The 19,234-nt window shown below is 38.5% G+C and overlaps 1 protein-coding gene across 1 annotated transcript in view; it reads right to left on the reverse strand.

Moving 5' to 3' along the window:
* Window positions 1-2,123: 2,123 nt before the first annotated feature.
* The window catches only part of Efhb (EF-hand domain family member B), a 46,863-nt gene continuing 29,752 nt past the window's right edge, over window positions 2,124-19,234 (reverse strand). Inside the window, exons 9-13 of the mRNA XM_027923182.2 lie at window positions 16,303-16,457; window positions 8,443-8,650; window positions 5,080-5,292; window positions 3,101-3,282; window positions 2,124-2,297 (exon numbers count right to left, since the gene is read on the reverse strand). Coding sequence (XP_027778983.2) covers window positions 2,124-2,297; window positions 3,101-3,282; window positions 5,080-5,292; window positions 8,443-8,650; window positions 16,303-16,457 — 932 coding nt within the window. The remainder of the gene's footprint in view (window positions 2,298-3,100; window positions 3,283-5,079; window positions 5,293-8,442; window positions 8,651-16,302; window positions 16,458-19,234) is intronic.

Here is a 19,234-nt window from a genome sequence, read left to right on the forward strand (position 1 = left end):
TTGAGGATTGACTTATTTCCTAAATATGGTGGGTGCTGAGAAATCTTTTATGTCATATTACATCTTGGCCTTCTAAAATGGAAGTTCATCAGAGGCCTAGAGTTAAGGGAATATGACTTTGGAAGTTGGATGGAACAAAGGTCATCCCAGTAAGAAGTCAGCCAGGATGCAGCTGCTACAGAGACCACACCTCTCCCCAGGTCAAAGCTCCTGGATAGAGACTTGAGATGCAGAAAGGGGAAGATTGTTTCTTTGAATGTCCTAGCTCACTGGGCATTGAATTTTATTTTATTTTCAAATTCCTTTGAGTTCAATCTTCAGATCTAAATGGGCGAGAAGAATTTGTGAATTTAATATCAAGAAGTTTATTCAAATTTTGAGCATCTCTATATTGATGTTTTATTACTAGAATATCCTTAATGCTATCACTTATTCTCACTGCAGAGTCCTTAATACACTGTTGAACAATGTGACTAGGCATAATTTAGGATGAGAAATAGAATAGAAAGTTAATTATTTTTCATTTATTTGGGTTTTGCTTTTATTCTGCTACTGGGGATTGAACTTGAGGCCTCACACATGCTGGCAAGCAGGCTAACACCAAACTACACCCTCCAGTCCTAATTTTCGGGCTTGTAAGCAGTTACCTTCAAGTTGAAAATGTAGAGTTCTGACCCATCTTACATCCGACCAGGGACAAAAATCTAGATGGCCTACCAGTGATACAAGGAGGAAACACAAAGGAACAGAGATTGAGACTAGGGGGAGTTGATTTTTTTTAAAGTGGGTTAGGACCATCATGAAAGATGGCTTATCCCTTTCCTCAAAGGCCAAGACCACATACTTGCTTGGCTATAGGCTGATTGTGTAAGCCTAGTTGGGTCAAGAGAACATAAATTTGGAAAACGTTTGTGAGAGAATGCTTACTCTCCAATCCTAATGTTTTCTTACATATAAAAAGAACTCCACTAAGAGGAAAAGAAAGATGGGAGGGATGCTCATGAAAATTGAAGGGAGGTCAGTAGAAGAGAGAAAGGGACCAGGGGGAGGAAGAAGGGAAGGGAAAGGGGAATTACTGCAGAGTGACATCAGCCAAATTACATTGTTATATTGTGTGCATGTACAAATATGTAACAATAAATCCCACCATTATGTACAACTATAATGGATAATTTTCTAAAATGAGGGGGGGGAAGAGTTCCATTAGCTATAATTCTCACTTGTTCCTTCATATAAATAAATTTAAATGATAAATAACTTTTTAATGAAAAAGAATAAATGTTAAAAAGTCAAGATCCTGTTTTTCTGAAAAAAAATACTGATAAAACACACATTACTGACCAGTTGATCAATTAAGTTATTACTGACAAAGCTTCAATTGTGGATTCAACCCACACTGGTACCTATTTGACATGATATCACAAGATCACCATCTCTACCCCATCTTGGCTTGGGCATCAAATTTGTATGACCAAAAGCCTAGACATGAGGGAATGGTTCAGCACAATTTGCTATGAAAACCCTCTAAAGCTATATCTAATGGTTGGTGAGCTATGCCCTCTTTAGATACATCAAGGACAACATGTTTCTCTCCTCACAGAAAGATATCAAGAACAAAAAGCCATTATGTAATTGTTTGGAACCTGAGTTTGTGCTATCGAAATTCTGCTCCTTACAAGTTTGTTTTCCTCAGATGCTAATAAAGACTAAAAGTCTGCCAAGATTATTTTCATAATAAATCCTAATGAGAATAATGAAATGTTGAGGGCAAAATTTTATGAACATAGTATCAAAAACCAGACCAAATTTCAACCTTTACTTAATGTATGGAATTTTTAGGCCTCCTAAATATTATGTAACGTCTAATATCATTCTGAACTATGCCTTTGGTGAAGCTGAAGGTTAACTCTTTAAGCACTTATCAAGTTGTAAAGTTCTTGGATGCTTTATAGAAAGCAACAAATTTTAAATTCCCAAATCTCATTTATTAGTAAGACACATGAAGGCATATGAGTCCTATCAGAGTGATTGCTGAATTATCTCAAAAATCTGCATGAGTCAAACATTTTAGATGGACACAGATTTAACTATTCTTTTGTTTAAATTCATAAACTCCAAAATTATCATGAGGTTGTTTTACACTTGCTCCGGTCTGCATGCTGTAGCTCATCCAGAACATTTCTGATGTTCTCCACGCACACTTCACCTCTGTGATGTTTTTTTGATGCAAGAGTCCATACATTTTCAAATTCTTCTTCAGAAAGATTCACACCAATGTTGCATAATATCTCTGCAATCTAGAAAAAACAAGTATTTTAAGACCACACCAAGATTTATGTGTTTGAAATTTCATATTTAAAATATCTTTTATAACATCTTAGACTATGGATATTTGTACCGAAAAAAAAGTGTGTGTGTGTGTGTGTGTGTGTGTGTGTGTGTTTTGTAAATTTTTAAGAGGTCAACACTTCATCTGAAGTCCCAAAAAGACATCCTCTGTCTCTTCCTATCAATTCTAGCTCTGAACATAATGAAAAGAGGCAGTTACTCCCTGGATTCCACCCTGTCCATGCCTGGCATTGGTGCCTAAGTGGCTATTGTGACCCAGCTGGTGGCTCTCACTTTATAACTCCTGTAGGCAAAGGATCACTTGTGCTACAGGGACCACATTTTCTGAGGCCGGGGAAAAAGATACATGGTCTGATATATGGTGTGGCAACAGTACAGAATATTTTAAATCAGTGATTACCTCAGATCATCTGGGACATATAATAGCAGTAGACAGGAAGGGTGGAAGAGTGGCCCTTCTTGTGACTACTTTTTGGTGTTAGAAGCCCAAGGTCATAAGGATACTTCCACAAGAAGAGACAGAGCTTTCCTTTTCCCAACTAAGAACAGTATTTAACTACTGAACGGTATCTGAATTGTACTAGAATGTCAAAACCAAATTGAACATTATTCATCAAAAATCCTATAATCAGGGATACTCTAGACTTTTATGATATAAAAGCTATACTTTTGAAAATAATAGTCACTGATAAGCAAACATTTCCATATTTGTTATATGAAATCGTCATTTCTTTCAAAGGGATTGCTGTACCTCTTCTTTTGATCTGGTCTTGAAGAAGTCTCTTTCAAACACTCCTTTCTGGGAAAAGATGGTAGGATATAGTAACGAATAAGCATTGCCCTCTTCTCCATAATTAGTTCTATCACTGATACGACGAATTCGAGGGGCAGGAATATCACATCGAACAGTTGGAACACCAAAGATGGGGTAACCTAGGTAATCCATGAGGGAGGAAAATGGGCATTAGGCACAGCCGTATGTGGCTACTGAGCACTTGAAATGTGACTATTCTGAATTGCAGGATGTTATAAAAGTAAAATTCAAACACTCTAGTACAAAAAGAAAAAAGGCAGCCAGGTGTGGTGGTGCACACCTATAGTCCCAGAACTGAGGAAGCTGAGGTGGAAGGGGACCTTGAGTCCAGGAATTCAAGACCAGCCTGGGCAACATAGTAAGACCCTGCCTCAAAAAAGAAAAAAAAATGCAAAATATTTAATAGTTTGGTTAATTTAATAATTTAGGGAGTTGGTTTTCATTTGGGAGGAGTACTGGAGATTGAATCCAGAGCCTAATGCATACTAGGAAACCACTCTATGACGGAACTACATTCCCCAGTCCTTTATTTTATTTTATTTTATTCTGAGACAGGGTCTCACTATACTGCCTAAGCTTGACTTAAACTTTTTGACCTCCTACTCATCCTCCTGAGTATCTAGGATTACCAGTGTCTACCACCACACCCCTATTTTCTTTCTTAATGTGGCTTTTTTTTTTTAATGTACTAGAAAATTTTAAAGGCATACATGACTCCAATTACGTTTTTTTCTTTTCTTTTTTTTTTTTTTTTTTTTGGTACCAGTGGTTGAACCCAGGGGTGCTCAACCACTGAGCCACATCCCCAGCCATTTTTTTTTATTTTATTTTGAGACACGGGTCTCACCAAGTTGCTGAAGCTAACTTTGAACTTGCAATCCTCCTGCCTCAGCCTCCAGAGCCACTAGGATTACAGGTATCACTTATATTTCTATTGGAAAGCACTATTATAAAGGATGTGGCATGATTTTGTACACTAAAATATACAGCACATCTACAAAAAACAATGAGAAAAATATATAAATCCTTCATCTTGTCCTTCATTCAAGAAAGTGATCTGGACCAATAGACTTTCTAAAAAATCAATATTCATGCTCAATTGAAATATGGGTGTCATGGTTTGAATCTTTCTCTCCCAAAATTCATGTGTCAAAGTTCCAACCCCCAGCACCTTAGAATATAACCATATTTGGAAATAAAATCATTTCAGATATAACTAAGTTGAGTTTGTACTGGAGTGTGACAGGTCCCTAATTCAATAGGAAAAGCTTGGACAGAGACATACATACAGGAAGAACACCATGTGAAGAGGAAGGCAGAAATCAGGGTGATGTAGCAAAAGCCAAGTCATGCCTAAGACTGCCAACAAACCACCAGAAGCTAGAGGAGAGGCATGGGACAGGTTCTCCTGCAGAAGGAGCCAAACTTGCCAATATCTTGATCTCAGACTTCTAGCGTCTGGAACTGTGAGAAAATAAAAATCTGCTGCTTAAGCCACCCAGTTTGTGGTGTTTTGTTACAGCAGCCCTAGCAAACTAATACATAGGGTTTTAATATGTAGAGAAATGTCTTGAAAAAACTTTTAACTATTTGAAGGCAAAGAATCACATGGTTTGAAAGTGTTAAAATACATGGTTAAGCCTGAATTACTACAATGTATAACATTCAATGTTCTGATCTACAAGGGTTTCAATTTCATTAATATATAAAGAATCTTTTCACTTGAGTCATCATTAGCAATTCAGCCAACATTTACATGTGAGAGTTCCTAAGGGTTTAGAATATGGAGTCAAATGTAAGGTCCAAGGCTTCAAGAAATTTATAGTCTAATACAGAGGGAGTCTGGGGACAACGCAAAGACACAAAAGAATACTTCTGATCCTCATGAAACTTGCCAAATAATGTGACATACTTACAGATAGATGGGACAGCTCTTACAACTGCATTGATCTCAGAAGAAGTTGTCTTATAGTAGCTAGAAACTTTATCACTTGGTCTCAGAAGTGTCCGGACAATCTTTTTTGAGCTCCCTGGTTCTTTTAAGACAATATCCTCAGGTTTTATCAGGAGAGTTGGTTCAGATTCTTTCAAGTTAGCCTCAGCAGGATTTGCACAATCTGGTTTTTTACCTTTAAGAAAAACAAGGGGGGAAAAGTACAGGAATACAGGAATATGTTACTACTTGGTTCTTGCTGCTCTGCAACAAGATGAGTTTCTTGTTCAGTTTTTTCCTGGTAATGGAAAGTAAGCAGATATGAACCCAGTACTGATGCCAACACCCAATGTCCTACACCAGATAATGTGAACATGGCTCAGTGTTTCCTCTCACAACTCCATTTACTTTATTCTAGAATAAATCTTTCAAATCTGATAGATCAAAAGTAATTTTTTCTCTTATTTATTTATTGTTAGAGCTTAGGAGTGGGGCATAGCTCAGTGTCAGAGCATTTGCCTAGATGGGAGAGGCCCTAAGTTTGATCCCCACCACTGAAAAAAAAATAGAGAAAGAGAGGGTGGGAAAGAAAATGAGAGAGAGAGAGAACACACAAGTAAGCACTTGTTCTCATATTAACTTGGGTTGTTCTAGTCTACTGGAGTTGTTTCTAGAACTGTGTCCTAGGGAGAGGTAGAAGACATATTTGGAGGTGAATATTCAATGCATACTTGATTGAAGGATCAGGAAATACGTATTACAACATCCAGAGAGGTGGTGAGAACCCACTGTGAGCTCAGGAACTGATTATATAACTAGCCTCTAATAATCAGTGTATAAAAGAAAAGCCAGGATAAGTGTGTAATTTAGTGGTAGCCTGTATGCTTAGCATGTGCAATGCCCTGAGTTAAATCCCCAGCACCGAAGGAAAAAACAAATCTGATGTAGAACTGAAGTTGTAAGACAATATACTCTTTTACAGATTTGCTTTGGTAAGTCAATTCTCAAATTTAAGGAGTGAATTTATGAGATATCCTTTCCATAGATCTGGTTACTCCACACATACCACTAGAGGGTACTGTGGTGTTTCAATCACCAAAGGACTCAACAGGTTCAGGGACACACAAGAGTAGCAGAGGTGAGTGGTGCACCATTATCAAAGTCAGGTGGAAATGGGAAAAACAGAAAGGACACATCCCCTTAAAGTGTGCCTAATCCATGCCACCAAAGCATTCAGGTCCAGAGTTCCAGATTCTCTAACCTGTTCCTCCACCTAACAAAAAGCAGAAATCTGGACAGTGTGAAATTTGTTCCTCAGAACACTGCCTTAGGGTACCCACCCCTTTCCTCAAAAAGTCAGCTGTAAGACAGAATTTAACATACGAAAATTTCTGGCAAAACATTTCTGGGATCCTTCTGGGCCTACTGGCCCCTAACTTGCAGGTTCCCCCCTAAAATTTTAGAAGATAAAATCCTCAAGAACATCATTGACAATAGCTAATGAAGTTGGAATCCAAAAACAGGAACAACTTGAAGAACCATCTGGTTTGAGAATAGGCTTTTGCTCTCCCCCACTACTTCCTGAGTTGTGCCAAGAAGGAAGAAAAATGTCACCCACCTCTTTATTTCTGAGAGGATTGCGGTAGAGTTGTTTTCTACAAAATAAAAACTCAATTGGGTAAAGAAGATTCTGCTGCTTTCTGAATAGATAGAAAAAAAGGCTGCACCAGACACACTGTGTAAGGGCTCACTCATGTCCTCAGTAGAAACCAAAATTTGTTTTTGGCCTTGCAGAAAGGTATGGTCCAGGAATAAAGGTGGAGCAGGGTGTGGCTCAGAACCTTAGTTCTTTTTGTTTCTTGTCCCCAAATGCTGGCATAGTCACTTTTTAGAGAACAGACAGACATTCCAAGGGGAAATAAAATTGTAAACAACCTTTTTAAAAAGTTAATCCTCTCTACTAATAATCAAGTTACAAAAATTAAAGCAAATGAGGTATCATTATATATACCAACTAAATTATAATAATGTTTGAAGGTTGGAGTAAAACCTTCTCACAGCCTTGGCTGATAAAATTGCAAATTGGTAGAATCATTTAGAAAAGCAGAATGAAAATAAAGATAAGTTACTTCTGGGACAGACAATAATAACATTCATAAGAAATTAGATATAATTAGAAACAGAAAGCTTTTCCAGAGATGATAATCATAGCATTACCCATATTGCTTTTAAAATATCTGGAAACAACTTAAATTAGAGTGAAGAAATGGTTTAGTAAATCATAACACATAAGCATGAGGGAACTGAAAATGGAGCTTGCAGAAACCATAAAAGTATCTCTTCATTCCACAGAAATTTAAAAGCTACATTTTAAAAGCCAAATAAAAATGGTATGTTCATTGTTATTACAGAAATGTTTAAAATATATATGCACACATTTGCATATCTATGTATATGGCTAGTGATATAAGAAGATAACATGTAAACTTGAAAATATCTAAATCAAAAAGTAATAATTATGGTGGGTTTTTTTTTTCCTTTTTGTGTAGAATTTTAAAAATTAATCTTCTTATGTAAAATTCTATATCACTACTGAGTTTTCCTGGGTAAGGAGAGCTAATTACTCTTAAGAAAATGGTTTTCAAACAGCTTTGTGAGGAACTATCAAATTTTGAGTTCCTACAAAGCTTTTTTTTTTTTTTTTTGCTTTTAATTTTTCTTGATGAATAATACCTGGTTCCAAACTCAAAGCATACAAAAACATACATTTTTAAAAAGTTTGTCTCAGTTGATAGCACAATTTCAGCAACTGGAGATTCTGAGGCAGGAGAATTGCAACTCAGAGGCCGGCCTCAGCAATTAGTGAGACCCTATCTCAAAATACAAGATATATATATATATATATATATATATATATATATATATATATATATATATATATATGGTTCAATGGTAAAACACCCTGGGTTCAAGTCCTCATACAAAAAAAAAAAAAAAGTATGGGGGATGGAGACTCAAGTTGGATATATGGCTCAGCAGTAGAACACTGCTATAATATGCACTGAAGTCCAGGTTCAAAGCTCAGCATCACATAAAAAAATAAAGGGAATCTCATTGCTATCTTGTCCATCAGCCACCCAGTTCCTTCTTCCTGGAAATAATACACATTTTCAAATTCTTTACTATCCTTCCACAGACATTCTATGTGTAAACAAGCAAATAAATAAAAATATGTGTGTATTTTTTCCCTTTTATATAATATTCAAGTCAGTAAGGTCTGAGCACCTAAAAAATGAAAATGTAAAATTCCAGTTAAAAATTCAGCGAATCTTCACAACTTAAATACCTTTAATGATGACCCTCTCTTCATAATCTTTGAGAACCATTGTGTCTTTCCAGTTAAGAAAATTTGCAAATTCTAGGAAGTTAATCAGGCCATCATTATCCACATCACAGTAGTCAAACAGTTGGTCCAGGAGATTCTCATCTAAATGCAAGTTGGCCTGGTTACAAGCTTCCTGAAGCTCTGCTTTATCTATCATCCCATCTCTCTTCTGTTAGACAAAAAGAAAAAAATAATAATAACAAGATGAGCACTGTCTTCAAGAGCACAATGAGCAATATCCATTATTGTTTTAGTCAGCTTTTTCACAGAACAATTAGGGGAGGAAAAGTTTATTTTGGGGCTCAAAAGTTTATTTGGCTCTCAGAAATCTCAATCCATAGATGGCTGACTCTGTTGCTCTGGGCCTAAAGTGAAGCAGAACATTATGGTGGAGGAGTGTTGGGGGGAAAGTGGCTCAGGGCATGGCCACCAGGAAGTAGAAAGACAGAAGTCCCCTCAACACACACAAAATCTACCCTAAGGGCACACCCCCATCAACCCACGTCCTCCAGCCATACCCTACCTGCCTACAGTTCCCCACTTAATCCGTATCAGAGAATTAATGAGCTGATTACATTAAGGCTCTCATAACCCCATCATTTCACCTCCAAACTTTCTCTCATTGTCTCACACATGAGCTTTGGGGGGATACTTGTAACTAAACAATAGCAATTATTTAGCTTAATAAAAAATAAATAGCTCTATCCCATAAATTCAAGACTGTCTTAACTTTAACATAAGAGGTGGTAAATATTAAGTAAAATTGATCCTCATTGAGACAATGTCATATACACATACAGTAACTTCAATCCTTGGTTGGAACAAGCAGGGTATGGCTCAGAACCTTAGTTTGTTGTTGTTGTTGTTGTTGTTTTGTTTTTTGGGGTTTTTTTCCGTTTGTTTGATTTTTAGGTGCTGGGGATTGAAGCCAGAGCCTCCCAAGTGCTCAGCGTATGTTCTTTCACTAAGCTATATACACTCCCAGTCCCCATTCTATTTTAATCATGTTCTTTAAATCATGCTGTTTACACTAGGACTGAGCTGGAATAACCATGATATATGCTTGACATTTCATTTGACCAATGTTGTGTACAACACCTAGACAATTTTCCTTGCTTACAAAGTTTTTAACACCTTCCATGTTTCAATTGGGCAATAAATAGTCCTTCATTGTATTGCTTATTAATGAGAAATTGAAAAGGTAGTTGCAAGACAAAGAACAGGAAGACGGATTCAAAGACCTGGTTTTCTTGGCTAAAACTCTGATGGGCAAGAGGAGATGCTACCCATCCATCAAGTCAGCCCCTATTGTAACAATGACTATTAAATTTCATTCTGGCAGGGAAAGGGGAGGAATGTCTCCTTTCAGATAAGAGTTAAAGACAAAAGTACCTGCATAAGTTTGAAGGGAGGGGGCTTTATGAGGGCTCTGAGCAAAAATTTTGGATGATTTCTTGGGAGAAGAAGCAGAGAATATAATGCCTGTTAAGGAAGAATGACAACAGCCAGAGCATCTTACCACTTGGCCCCTCCTGCAGTCTATCAAGCCGATCTTAAAGCCATTCAGAGATGATGGTAAAGATCTGAGCTCTTCATTTTTGTGGGGTGTGTGTGTGTGTGTGTGTGTGTGTGTGTTTGGCAGTGGATTTTGGCTGCTATAATAGAGTTTTGGCTCCTTCAGAGAGATTTCCCTGAAAGGGAAAAACTCCCAAGGGAAATCATGAATGAATCACTGAGTAGTAGTATTCAGGTTCAAACTGCCAGGCTTGGCTTTACCATGCTGATGGAGGTGATCCCCTGAAGAAAAAGAAATGACTCAATGAGACAGACCCAATAAATTCCAGATAATTATTGCAATCAGACCTGCAGCCCTGGGAAAGATCCCTAAGTTTTATATTGAAACAAAATGTGAACTTAAAACATATTATCTTGACAATGGAGTTATAAATGCCCTAGATTAATGTAGACTACTTTATAAAAATTTCTACTGCAAGCCCAAGTTAACCAAAAATATAAACCCCATATCTGTGGCTGAAAAGTAATGGGGGAGGGAGTGCTGTTGAATCAAGAAGTCCACAAAAATAAAATAGATGCGCTAATAATAATAGCTTTGCTGACTAATACAGGAATTTGTCTAGACTGAAAAAAAAAATGTTGGTTTGTTTCATTGAGCTGTGTACAACCACAATACCACTCAAAACTCAAGATAAATACTTCTTATTTCCTAGTTCAGAGACAGTCTATCTCTGTGCAGCCTTGATCCCCTCCTTTCCTGTACCCTAACTGCAGCTCCTTTATGGAGAAAAGTGACTAGGGGAATGGGACCAAGGTCTTCCGGTCACCAAGAGAGGTCAAAGGCCACATCTGACCAAGTATGCTGTAGAACTTCAAAGTTGGGAAGGGGTAGTGAGGACTCAAATTTTTATGCCTTTGAATACAGGCACCAAAGTCTGTATTCAATTCAATACTTTGTTCCAGGGTGGGGAGAAAGTGATATTGGATTTAGCTAGTAGAATTGGACAGAGTTCACAGAGAAGAACAAAAGCCAACTACAGGGCTGAGGGTGTAGTTCAGTGATAGAGTGCTCGCCCTGATTTCAATCCCCAGCGCACACACTCACAAATTAAGCCAACAGTGAATTATTATTGATGAATATGTAATTGGTATTGATGTTCTCCATGCCTGGATTGTGATGTCTCATAAGTGCCAGAGATTGCCCTGATTAAGAAAAGTTGCATGTAGAAAACTGCAGTACATTTAGAGCCCCATAACTCTACGGACCCTTTAAGCTATAAGTCTCTGTTACAGGTCATTTTGCCAATTAGAAGCTCTGGAAAGGAAAGACAATCTTCACTTAGAGGTGCACCTCAAGGTTTAAGACACACTATCTCCTGCTACTTTTTGAAAAGCAGCTAAGCCTATTACTGGGCTCTTGTTGGAACTGACACTAGACCCCTGGCAGCCTTGTGAGTCTCCAGCCTGGTAATCATTTTGAAGTGGGTCAACTTGGACTCAATGACGTACAAAGTGGAAAGGATCCAACAAGCCTCATTTGTCAGGTGGAAGTGGCATGTTCCAGAATGATATAGGAGCTGGGAATGGAACTCGGTGGTACAGCATTTGCCTGAAGCATGTTGAGACCCTTGATTCAATCCCCTGCCCAGCAAAAAAAAAAAAAAAGGAAAAAAAAATTCAGACATCCTTGCCCCAATAAGACATGAGCTTTATATGAAAAAGGATAGTAATCTTTAGGAAATTTTTTATTTGCCATTTTGCCACTAAAGAAAAGCCACTGGTTCAAAAGGGCCTTGAGCTGGACATAGTGGCACATGCCTATAATCCCAGCAGCTCCGGAGACTGAGGCAGGAGGATCACAAATTCAAAGACAACCTCAGCAAAAGCAAGGTGCTAAGCAACTTAGCGAGAGCCTGTCTCTAAATAAAATACAAAATAGGGTGGGGATATGGCTCAGTAATTAAGTGTCCCTGAGTTCAATCCCTGGTCTCCCCCCCCCCCAAAAAAATGGGGGGGGGGATGGGAGGACTTGAATTCACAGAGGCTCCTCTGAATGTCTGAGCTTCACTGATTATTTGCTTAAGCTGAAACTTGGTGACCTTCACTGGGCTTCTGTGGTTTTCAAAACCAAAGTTAACATACAAAGGACCAAAAGTAGATGTAGGCACAACTCAGCAGGAAGATCTAAAAGCCATTCTCATAGCTTGGGCCATAATAAAATATGTTACATTATTACTGAGTTGGGCCATTGCCAGAGGTCCTCCTGTTTGGTTTGCTGCTTGAAAGCTACATACTCCCAGATTCAAGACACACTTCTTTTAGTTGCTAACTAACTGAACCATCTGAATAATTCAAGTTGATATTCACAATAAGAATTTATTCTCTGAGGAAATGATTGGAATTAAATTGTTGATCAAGCCTGAACCATTCAGATTGCTACCATTGCTGCCTGGACCCATAGTTGTGCCAGTCCTGACATCACACATGTTATTACAATAGAACACAAGATAAAGGACTGTATATTTTGAATGCAGAAACTTCCACTACAAGCAAAAAAAAAAAAAAAATGACTCCTGCCCAAAAAATGCCCCATCTGTCTCATGGTCAGAGAGGACACACCACACACAGATGTGGCCCCCATGCTCACAACCGACAATATTGAACTTTGACCTCCTCTCAGAATATCAGTGGTGTGTCTACCAAAGTTGACACTTTTTCAAGTTATGGTAATGCTGTTCCAGTATAATCAGCTGGCTCCAGTCACAATAGTGAGGCCATTGAAATTAATCTGAGGCTTTTTTTGCTTTCTGGACTATTTTTAATACAACAATGGTCCATCTCATAGCACAAAAGCTGTTAATCAAGGTATTCAATAAACCTTTCTTCCTCTTTACCATCCACTGCCATCTAGTATTATTGAGCATTAGAATGGCATTCTCAAAAATTATTTACCTTTTTTATCAGCTCTTGGTAACTTTTACCTTAGTAAAAAGTAGTTTAGCTGTTCCCAGAAAGGAATCATCTTATCTCAACTGCTTTCACAATAAAAGGGGTGTGGGTTATAAAGGCCTATTTTGAAAGTGCAGGGTTCTGTCATGACCATTGCTGGTCATTGTACACCTTTTTCCCCCCATTAGCAACCTCAGGCCAATCTGGTCGATCCTCCTCTTTGTAGCAACCAGGCATAAAAAGGATTCTAATGGTTGGAGACACAGTTCAGTGGTAGAGTATGCTTAGCAAGCACAAGGGTCTGGGTTAAATCCTCAGCACCACACACACACACACACACACACTCACAAAAAAGATATTCTGGAGATACAAACTAAATTTCATCTCAGCATTTCAGCCACCTGATACTTTGTTGGGTTAACAGAGTCCTAGTCAAAAAGAGTAATAATGCCTTAACTGAGCACACTGCTCACCCAGTCTTTCTATAGAGGCCAAAACAGGGAATGAAATGGGTGTCTGGAACTTTTCCAAAATCTCCTTATCCTTCTTATAACTGACCTTTCCAGACCAAAGGTGTAGGTGGAAATAGGGAATGAATGGAGAAATGTGAAGTTACAGTTGCTGCAATGAGATGCATGGACCTTATGGTGATGGAAGGAAAATAGCAATCGGGCCCTTAGAGAAAGAACGCCTTAGACCTGGAATGTTCAGGAGAGTGAAAGACATTATTTTAATCTTTCAGACCACCCCAGGGAGGCTTCATGTGAAGAGAAATGCTGTGGAGTAGCTCTCTCAAACTGTTAGAAGCACCATAAGTTTAACTGACAGCCAAGAATTTCTATCCACAATTTGAATGCCATTCTCCTCAATCTTACTGAGAATTCTATTGGAAACAACAGAGAATAACCTTAGTGACTGTTCCCCCCTCATGGAACACCTTTGGAGATCTTTCTCAACCCCATTTTCTTTCACTGCATGGAGTGACTGAATACCATCATTCCACAGGGTGAATCAATGTCATCAACTAGCAAATACCATTGGCTGGTGGCACAGACAAGTAGGAAGTTGAATGGACTGTCTACAAGCAGCCCCTCCAGAAACAAGAACTGGATGCAATTATTGAATTTAGCTGAGAACCCTAAGGCCTACTAGTGAAATTTATTTTAGGAGATTATTTTAGTTTTAAGTTAATGATGTTTACATATTGGCAAAGAATGTATTCCTTAAGTAAGCACAAATTACTGAGTTCTACACATGCTTAATTAGACAATTAATTGAAAGAGAAAAATCGTCAACTGATTTCCATCATGAATTACATTGTCTGTAATAGCCAAGAGCCAATATCCCTGCTTGTAATTTTGAATTTATCATAGTGCTTGGCGCTGATTCTACTCTAGTGGTGTGCTCTATTTGTTTAACAACTGGCTGTTTGGAGGCTGTGGTGAAAAGAAGCCTTGATTTGTAGCAGTTGCTGCTGTCCGTGGTATAAATACTTTCATCAGGGCTAATTTCTAACTACCATTGGGATGTCACAGGCTTGCAAACTTCCTGAAAATTTAACAATATGCTCTCTCAAAGCCAGCTCTAGCATTCCACTGGTACTCTAATTTATGATTAACTCCTCGAGATGTGAAGTTCCCTAAGTGGAAAGTCTATACATTATCCAGAATAAAGCTTGATGTATTATGGGTGTTCAATAAATAATAGAATTAATTTTATACGCCAAGAAGATTCACTTAGGAAATCATAGTTTATTTGCACTGTTCTACTTTTTTTTCCTACTAAATTAAATCTGGGCATCCAACAATATCAGATTCAAATAATCAAAAATTATCCTACAGCTGTACCAGAACCACAGCTTATTACCCTCTCAGTAAAAAGCTCCTTAAGGACACTGAGCACTACATTGTGCATATTAAAAGTTAACTGTTTAAAAGGTATACCAGCATTAAATAATTCTCAGTAATTTCCTCCCTGCTTAATTTAATTTTATCACAAGGAATATGCCTGGTGGTTTACTCAGATAATCAACAGCTATTAAGAAGATCGTATTTCCTATAATTGCATTGAAAATGAAAAATTTTTAAAAGCAAAGTACTAGGTGTGAATGCAAGTTCTCTTATTCATGTCACTACTAGGTAAATTTCCTCTGCCATGATATGTATGAGATATCTACATTTGAGTGAAAAGGAGCTGGGCCACAACTTGGTATTGGAATACATGCGGGAGCCCTAGGCTTAATCTCCAGCACCACAGAAAGGGGGAAAAGTTATAACAGATTAGAAGTTAAAAGGTGCTTATTTTAGCTTACTTTTTTAAAAATTTTTGACATTATCTATAAATAGTAATTGGTTTCTATCAAAAGCTAAACATACTTGTGCTTTCTTTGAACACAGTTTTGTAGTAGTATTTTGGAAATGTAGGTGAGTACTTGTTTGTAGGTGTTTATTCTTACATGATTAGTACAATTTGGGGGGAAAAGGACAGTGCTGGGAATCAAAAACAAGGCCTCTGCTGAGCACAACAACACACACCTGTAATCCCAGCTACTGGGGAGGCTGAGGCAGAAGGATCACATGTTTAAGTCCAGCATGGGCAACTTAGTGAGACCCTGTCTCACAATAAAAAATAAAAGGACTGAGGGTGTAGCTCAGTTGTAGAGCACTCCTGGATCCAAAATAAATAAATTAAATTAAATAAATAAAATGGAAAGCACACCCTGCTCCTCTAGGGAAAGACATTCTAAGCATGAGTTGGACCTAGATGAAGGCACAATGTGAACATGTTCAGATTAAGGTGTAGACTGTCAGATCTTCCCCAGGAATCCAGAGCTGTACCCTCCTCCTTGATCCTAACACACTGCAGTTTAGTTATGTACCAAAAAAATGGTTCTCAAACTTGAATGTGCAACAGAATCACCTGGAATGTTTCTTAACATTGCTGAGCTCCATCCCAGAGTTCCTAATTCAGTTGATCTGGGGTAGGCCTTGGAATGCACATTTCCAACAAGTTCCCAAGAATGCTGATAGTGGTAAAGAACCTCATTTTAACCACCAAATAATTACACCAGGGATCAGCAACATTTTTTTGTAAAAGCCAAGTAATAAATATTAATCTCTGTTGTTAAAAGCCAAGTAATAAATATTAATCTCTGTTGTTAGTATTCAATTCTGCATATGTAAGACAAAATAAGTCACTGATGATACTTACAATAACACAGACACAGCTGTGTTTCAAATAAACTATCTTTACAAAAACAAGGGGTGCAATTGGCGTAGTGTGCTGACCCCCATCTACACAAACCCGCTGGGATTTGTCAGCCCATGCGTGTACCAAAAGCTCTGCTCTACTACTAGCCTTGTCATAGTGCCTGAAGGCTTCCAGCAAACTGTCAAAGTTTTGGTAATTAAATTTCTTCAAGCGATGTCGAACTGCAGCAATCAGGGCTCGCACTCTGTCCTTCCCTCGAAGATATTCGCTCGGAGATCTATTATGGATCAGATCACCAACTCCTATTGAAGAAAAAAAAAAGTCTTTTATGTGAATTTAAAGCCTGTGAATATTATTTTCACATTTAAACAGAGAGAGATCTAGCAACCTCTGTGAATGAAAAACTCATGTTCAACACTGATGCTATGAAATGCAGCATGCCAGAAAATCCTTGTATGAAAAAAAGCACATAAAGTAATTGATAAATATTTCTGTTGTATGTCACTTCTCTCTTCAAGAAAAAAAAATCAAAAAACATGAAGTTTGTGGGGGCATCATCAGCCCCATTCAGCTATCAAGTCCTTTACTAAAATATTTGAAGCCCTTACTTGACTACCTCTGAGGCAACATTTGTCTACAATGTCGAAGATCTGAAAACTGTGATTGATTTTAAGTAGGAGCCATTCAGTGTATCTGGGTTTGGACCCTTAGGAAAATTAAACTCAAATTCCCTATTGCCAGCCAAATGCAGTGGTGCATGCCTATGATCCCAGCTACTGAAGAGGCTGAGGCAGAAGAATCACAAGTTCAAGGCCAGCCTGGGCAACTTAGTGAGTCCCTGCCTCAAAAAAAAAAAAAAAAAAAAAAAATTTAAATGACTAGAGATATACTTTATCAGTATAGCATTTGCCTACTATGCACAAGGGCCTGGGTTAAGTCTTCAGTGAGAGAGAGAGAGAGAAAGAGAGAGAGAGAGAGAGGGAGAATATCACTATTCCCTCCTAGTTTCCAGGTGATCTATGGTCTGCATACCATGTTCTCATTTCTCAGTTCTGCTTCCCCCTGTACCACTAGTGTCACTAGAGGCCTGTCCCCACCCATTGTTCGAGAGATGTAGAAAGACTTTGACAGTCAGGGCAAGATGGCAAGTGAGGAGGTTGGGGGCAGGGCCAAAACAAAGGATCGTGAGACAGTCTCCTGAAGAGGTCAACTTCCTGCTTGAGGAAAGTCCTCATGGACACAAGCAGGGGACTCAATCAGACAGAAACTTCTGTGCTCATGCTCCTAAGCAGGGGACCCAATAGAAAAACTAAAACAGACGCTTGGACAGAGGGGGCACCAATCAATAATAGTGGGGAGAGTGTGGACAGAAGAGGAGATAAGGAAAGGAGGAAATCCCAGAGACCATAAAAAGAACAGGCCCAAAGTCCTTCACTGGATACCCAGCTTTGGAGCCCCTTCTCTCTGGAGAAGTCTATCTCTGTTGCTTTTGCAATAAACCTCCTTCTTGCTTACTATCTCTGTCCAGTTCTTCAATTCTTTGCTGAACAAAGACAGTGAACCTAGCACCCCTAGATGGTAACAGCTCCATTAACTAAAAATCCTGACCCACAACATCAACTAGAGTTGACCTTGGTAAGTGTCACCAGAAAAGAATTTCTGCCTGGCCTACACCTTTCTCCGATTCCTGCCAAGACAGTTTTTTTGAAGCAAGGTCATGCTGGCAGTTGATTGTGATGCCCTGAGTGAATTAATTAAAATTACAACATTCGTTGCAGTTATGAGTAATTAATATCTACACCTACTCCATGTAAGTCATAATGCTAGGCTCTGTCAGGGTCACTTTTAATAGGTACTCATAGCACCTGTAAATTACTTATTTATTATCAAATTGGGAATTAATTATGCACATTCTGGTAAAAGTCTTCTCTAAAAGACTTTTCCCCCTCTGGAAAGGCCCTGAGTGTAGGTAAAAAATCCCACAACTAATGCTGGTTCCAGGAAGGGCAAGTGCCTCAGACCAAGGACATCTGACACAGGTCAGCTACCATCAGATCATCCTAAAGTGGGGGGAAAACACACACACACAAGAAATGCTCTTGGAATGAAATTCAAGACTTCTAGGAAAACCAGGTGCAGTGGCACACACTTATAGCCCCAGCTACTCAGGTGAGGCAGGAGAATCCCTTGAGCTCAAAAGTTTGAGATCAGGGCTGGGGATGTGGCTCAAGCGGTAGCGCGTTCGCCTCTCTGATGCGTGCGGCCCAGGTTCGATCCTCAGCACCACATACAAACAAAGATGTGGTGTCCACCGATAACTAAAAAAAAAAAAAGATAAATAAATATTTAAAAAAAAAAAGTTTGAGATCAGCCTGGGCAACACAGCATCTCAAAAAACAAACAAAAAATAAATAAGGAGGAGGAAGAAGAGAAGGGATAGAAGAAGCAGAAAGAAAAGAGAACAAACTAACTTTTGAAACTTATTGATTTTTCAGGTAGTCTGACCTTTCTCTCCTTCACACCCCTTCCTCAGATATAAACCCTTTCAGTGGCTACTTTGTGGGATGAAAAGTTTCCTTCTATAAAATGGCTCCAAGTTGAGTATTTTTTATCTTCAGAAGCCTTTGCCTCCATTACCACCCAAGGATAATAATTTAAATAGTTATTTTTCAACTCCAGTTGTTTCCCCACCACACTCACTAGATTTAACTGCCTGGTGGGTAAGACTATATGATTACCTTCTTTTGGTCTGGTCCTGAAATAGCATTTATGAAGCTGACATCAAATCATTTCCAAAGAACTGAAACCAGAAGTACAAGACCTGACCCTAAGAGAGAGACCCATGACCTATCTACCACACCATGTGGTCAGAAAAGCTAAACCGGCTCCTTTACTACTTGGCCCACAACCAATTCCCATGATGCACCACTGCTCACCTGCCTTGGTTCTCCTTCAGCTTGTCTCTGCCCTGGTACGTTCTGGGAGCCAGGGAGACCTTGCATATTTCCTAAAGTCATCGTTCTTTGTTATTGTTGTTTTGTTTCTTTTCTTTTTCCAATGCAAGGCAAGCACTCTACCA

The sequence above is a fragment of the Marmota flaviventris genome, chromosome 1 (assembly GCF_047511675.1).
Source record: "Marmota flaviventris isolate mMarFla1 chromosome 1, mMarFla1.hap1, whole genome shotgun sequence".
Lineage (NCBI taxonomy): Eukaryota > Metazoa > Chordata > Mammalia > Rodentia > Sciuridae > Marmota > Marmota flaviventris.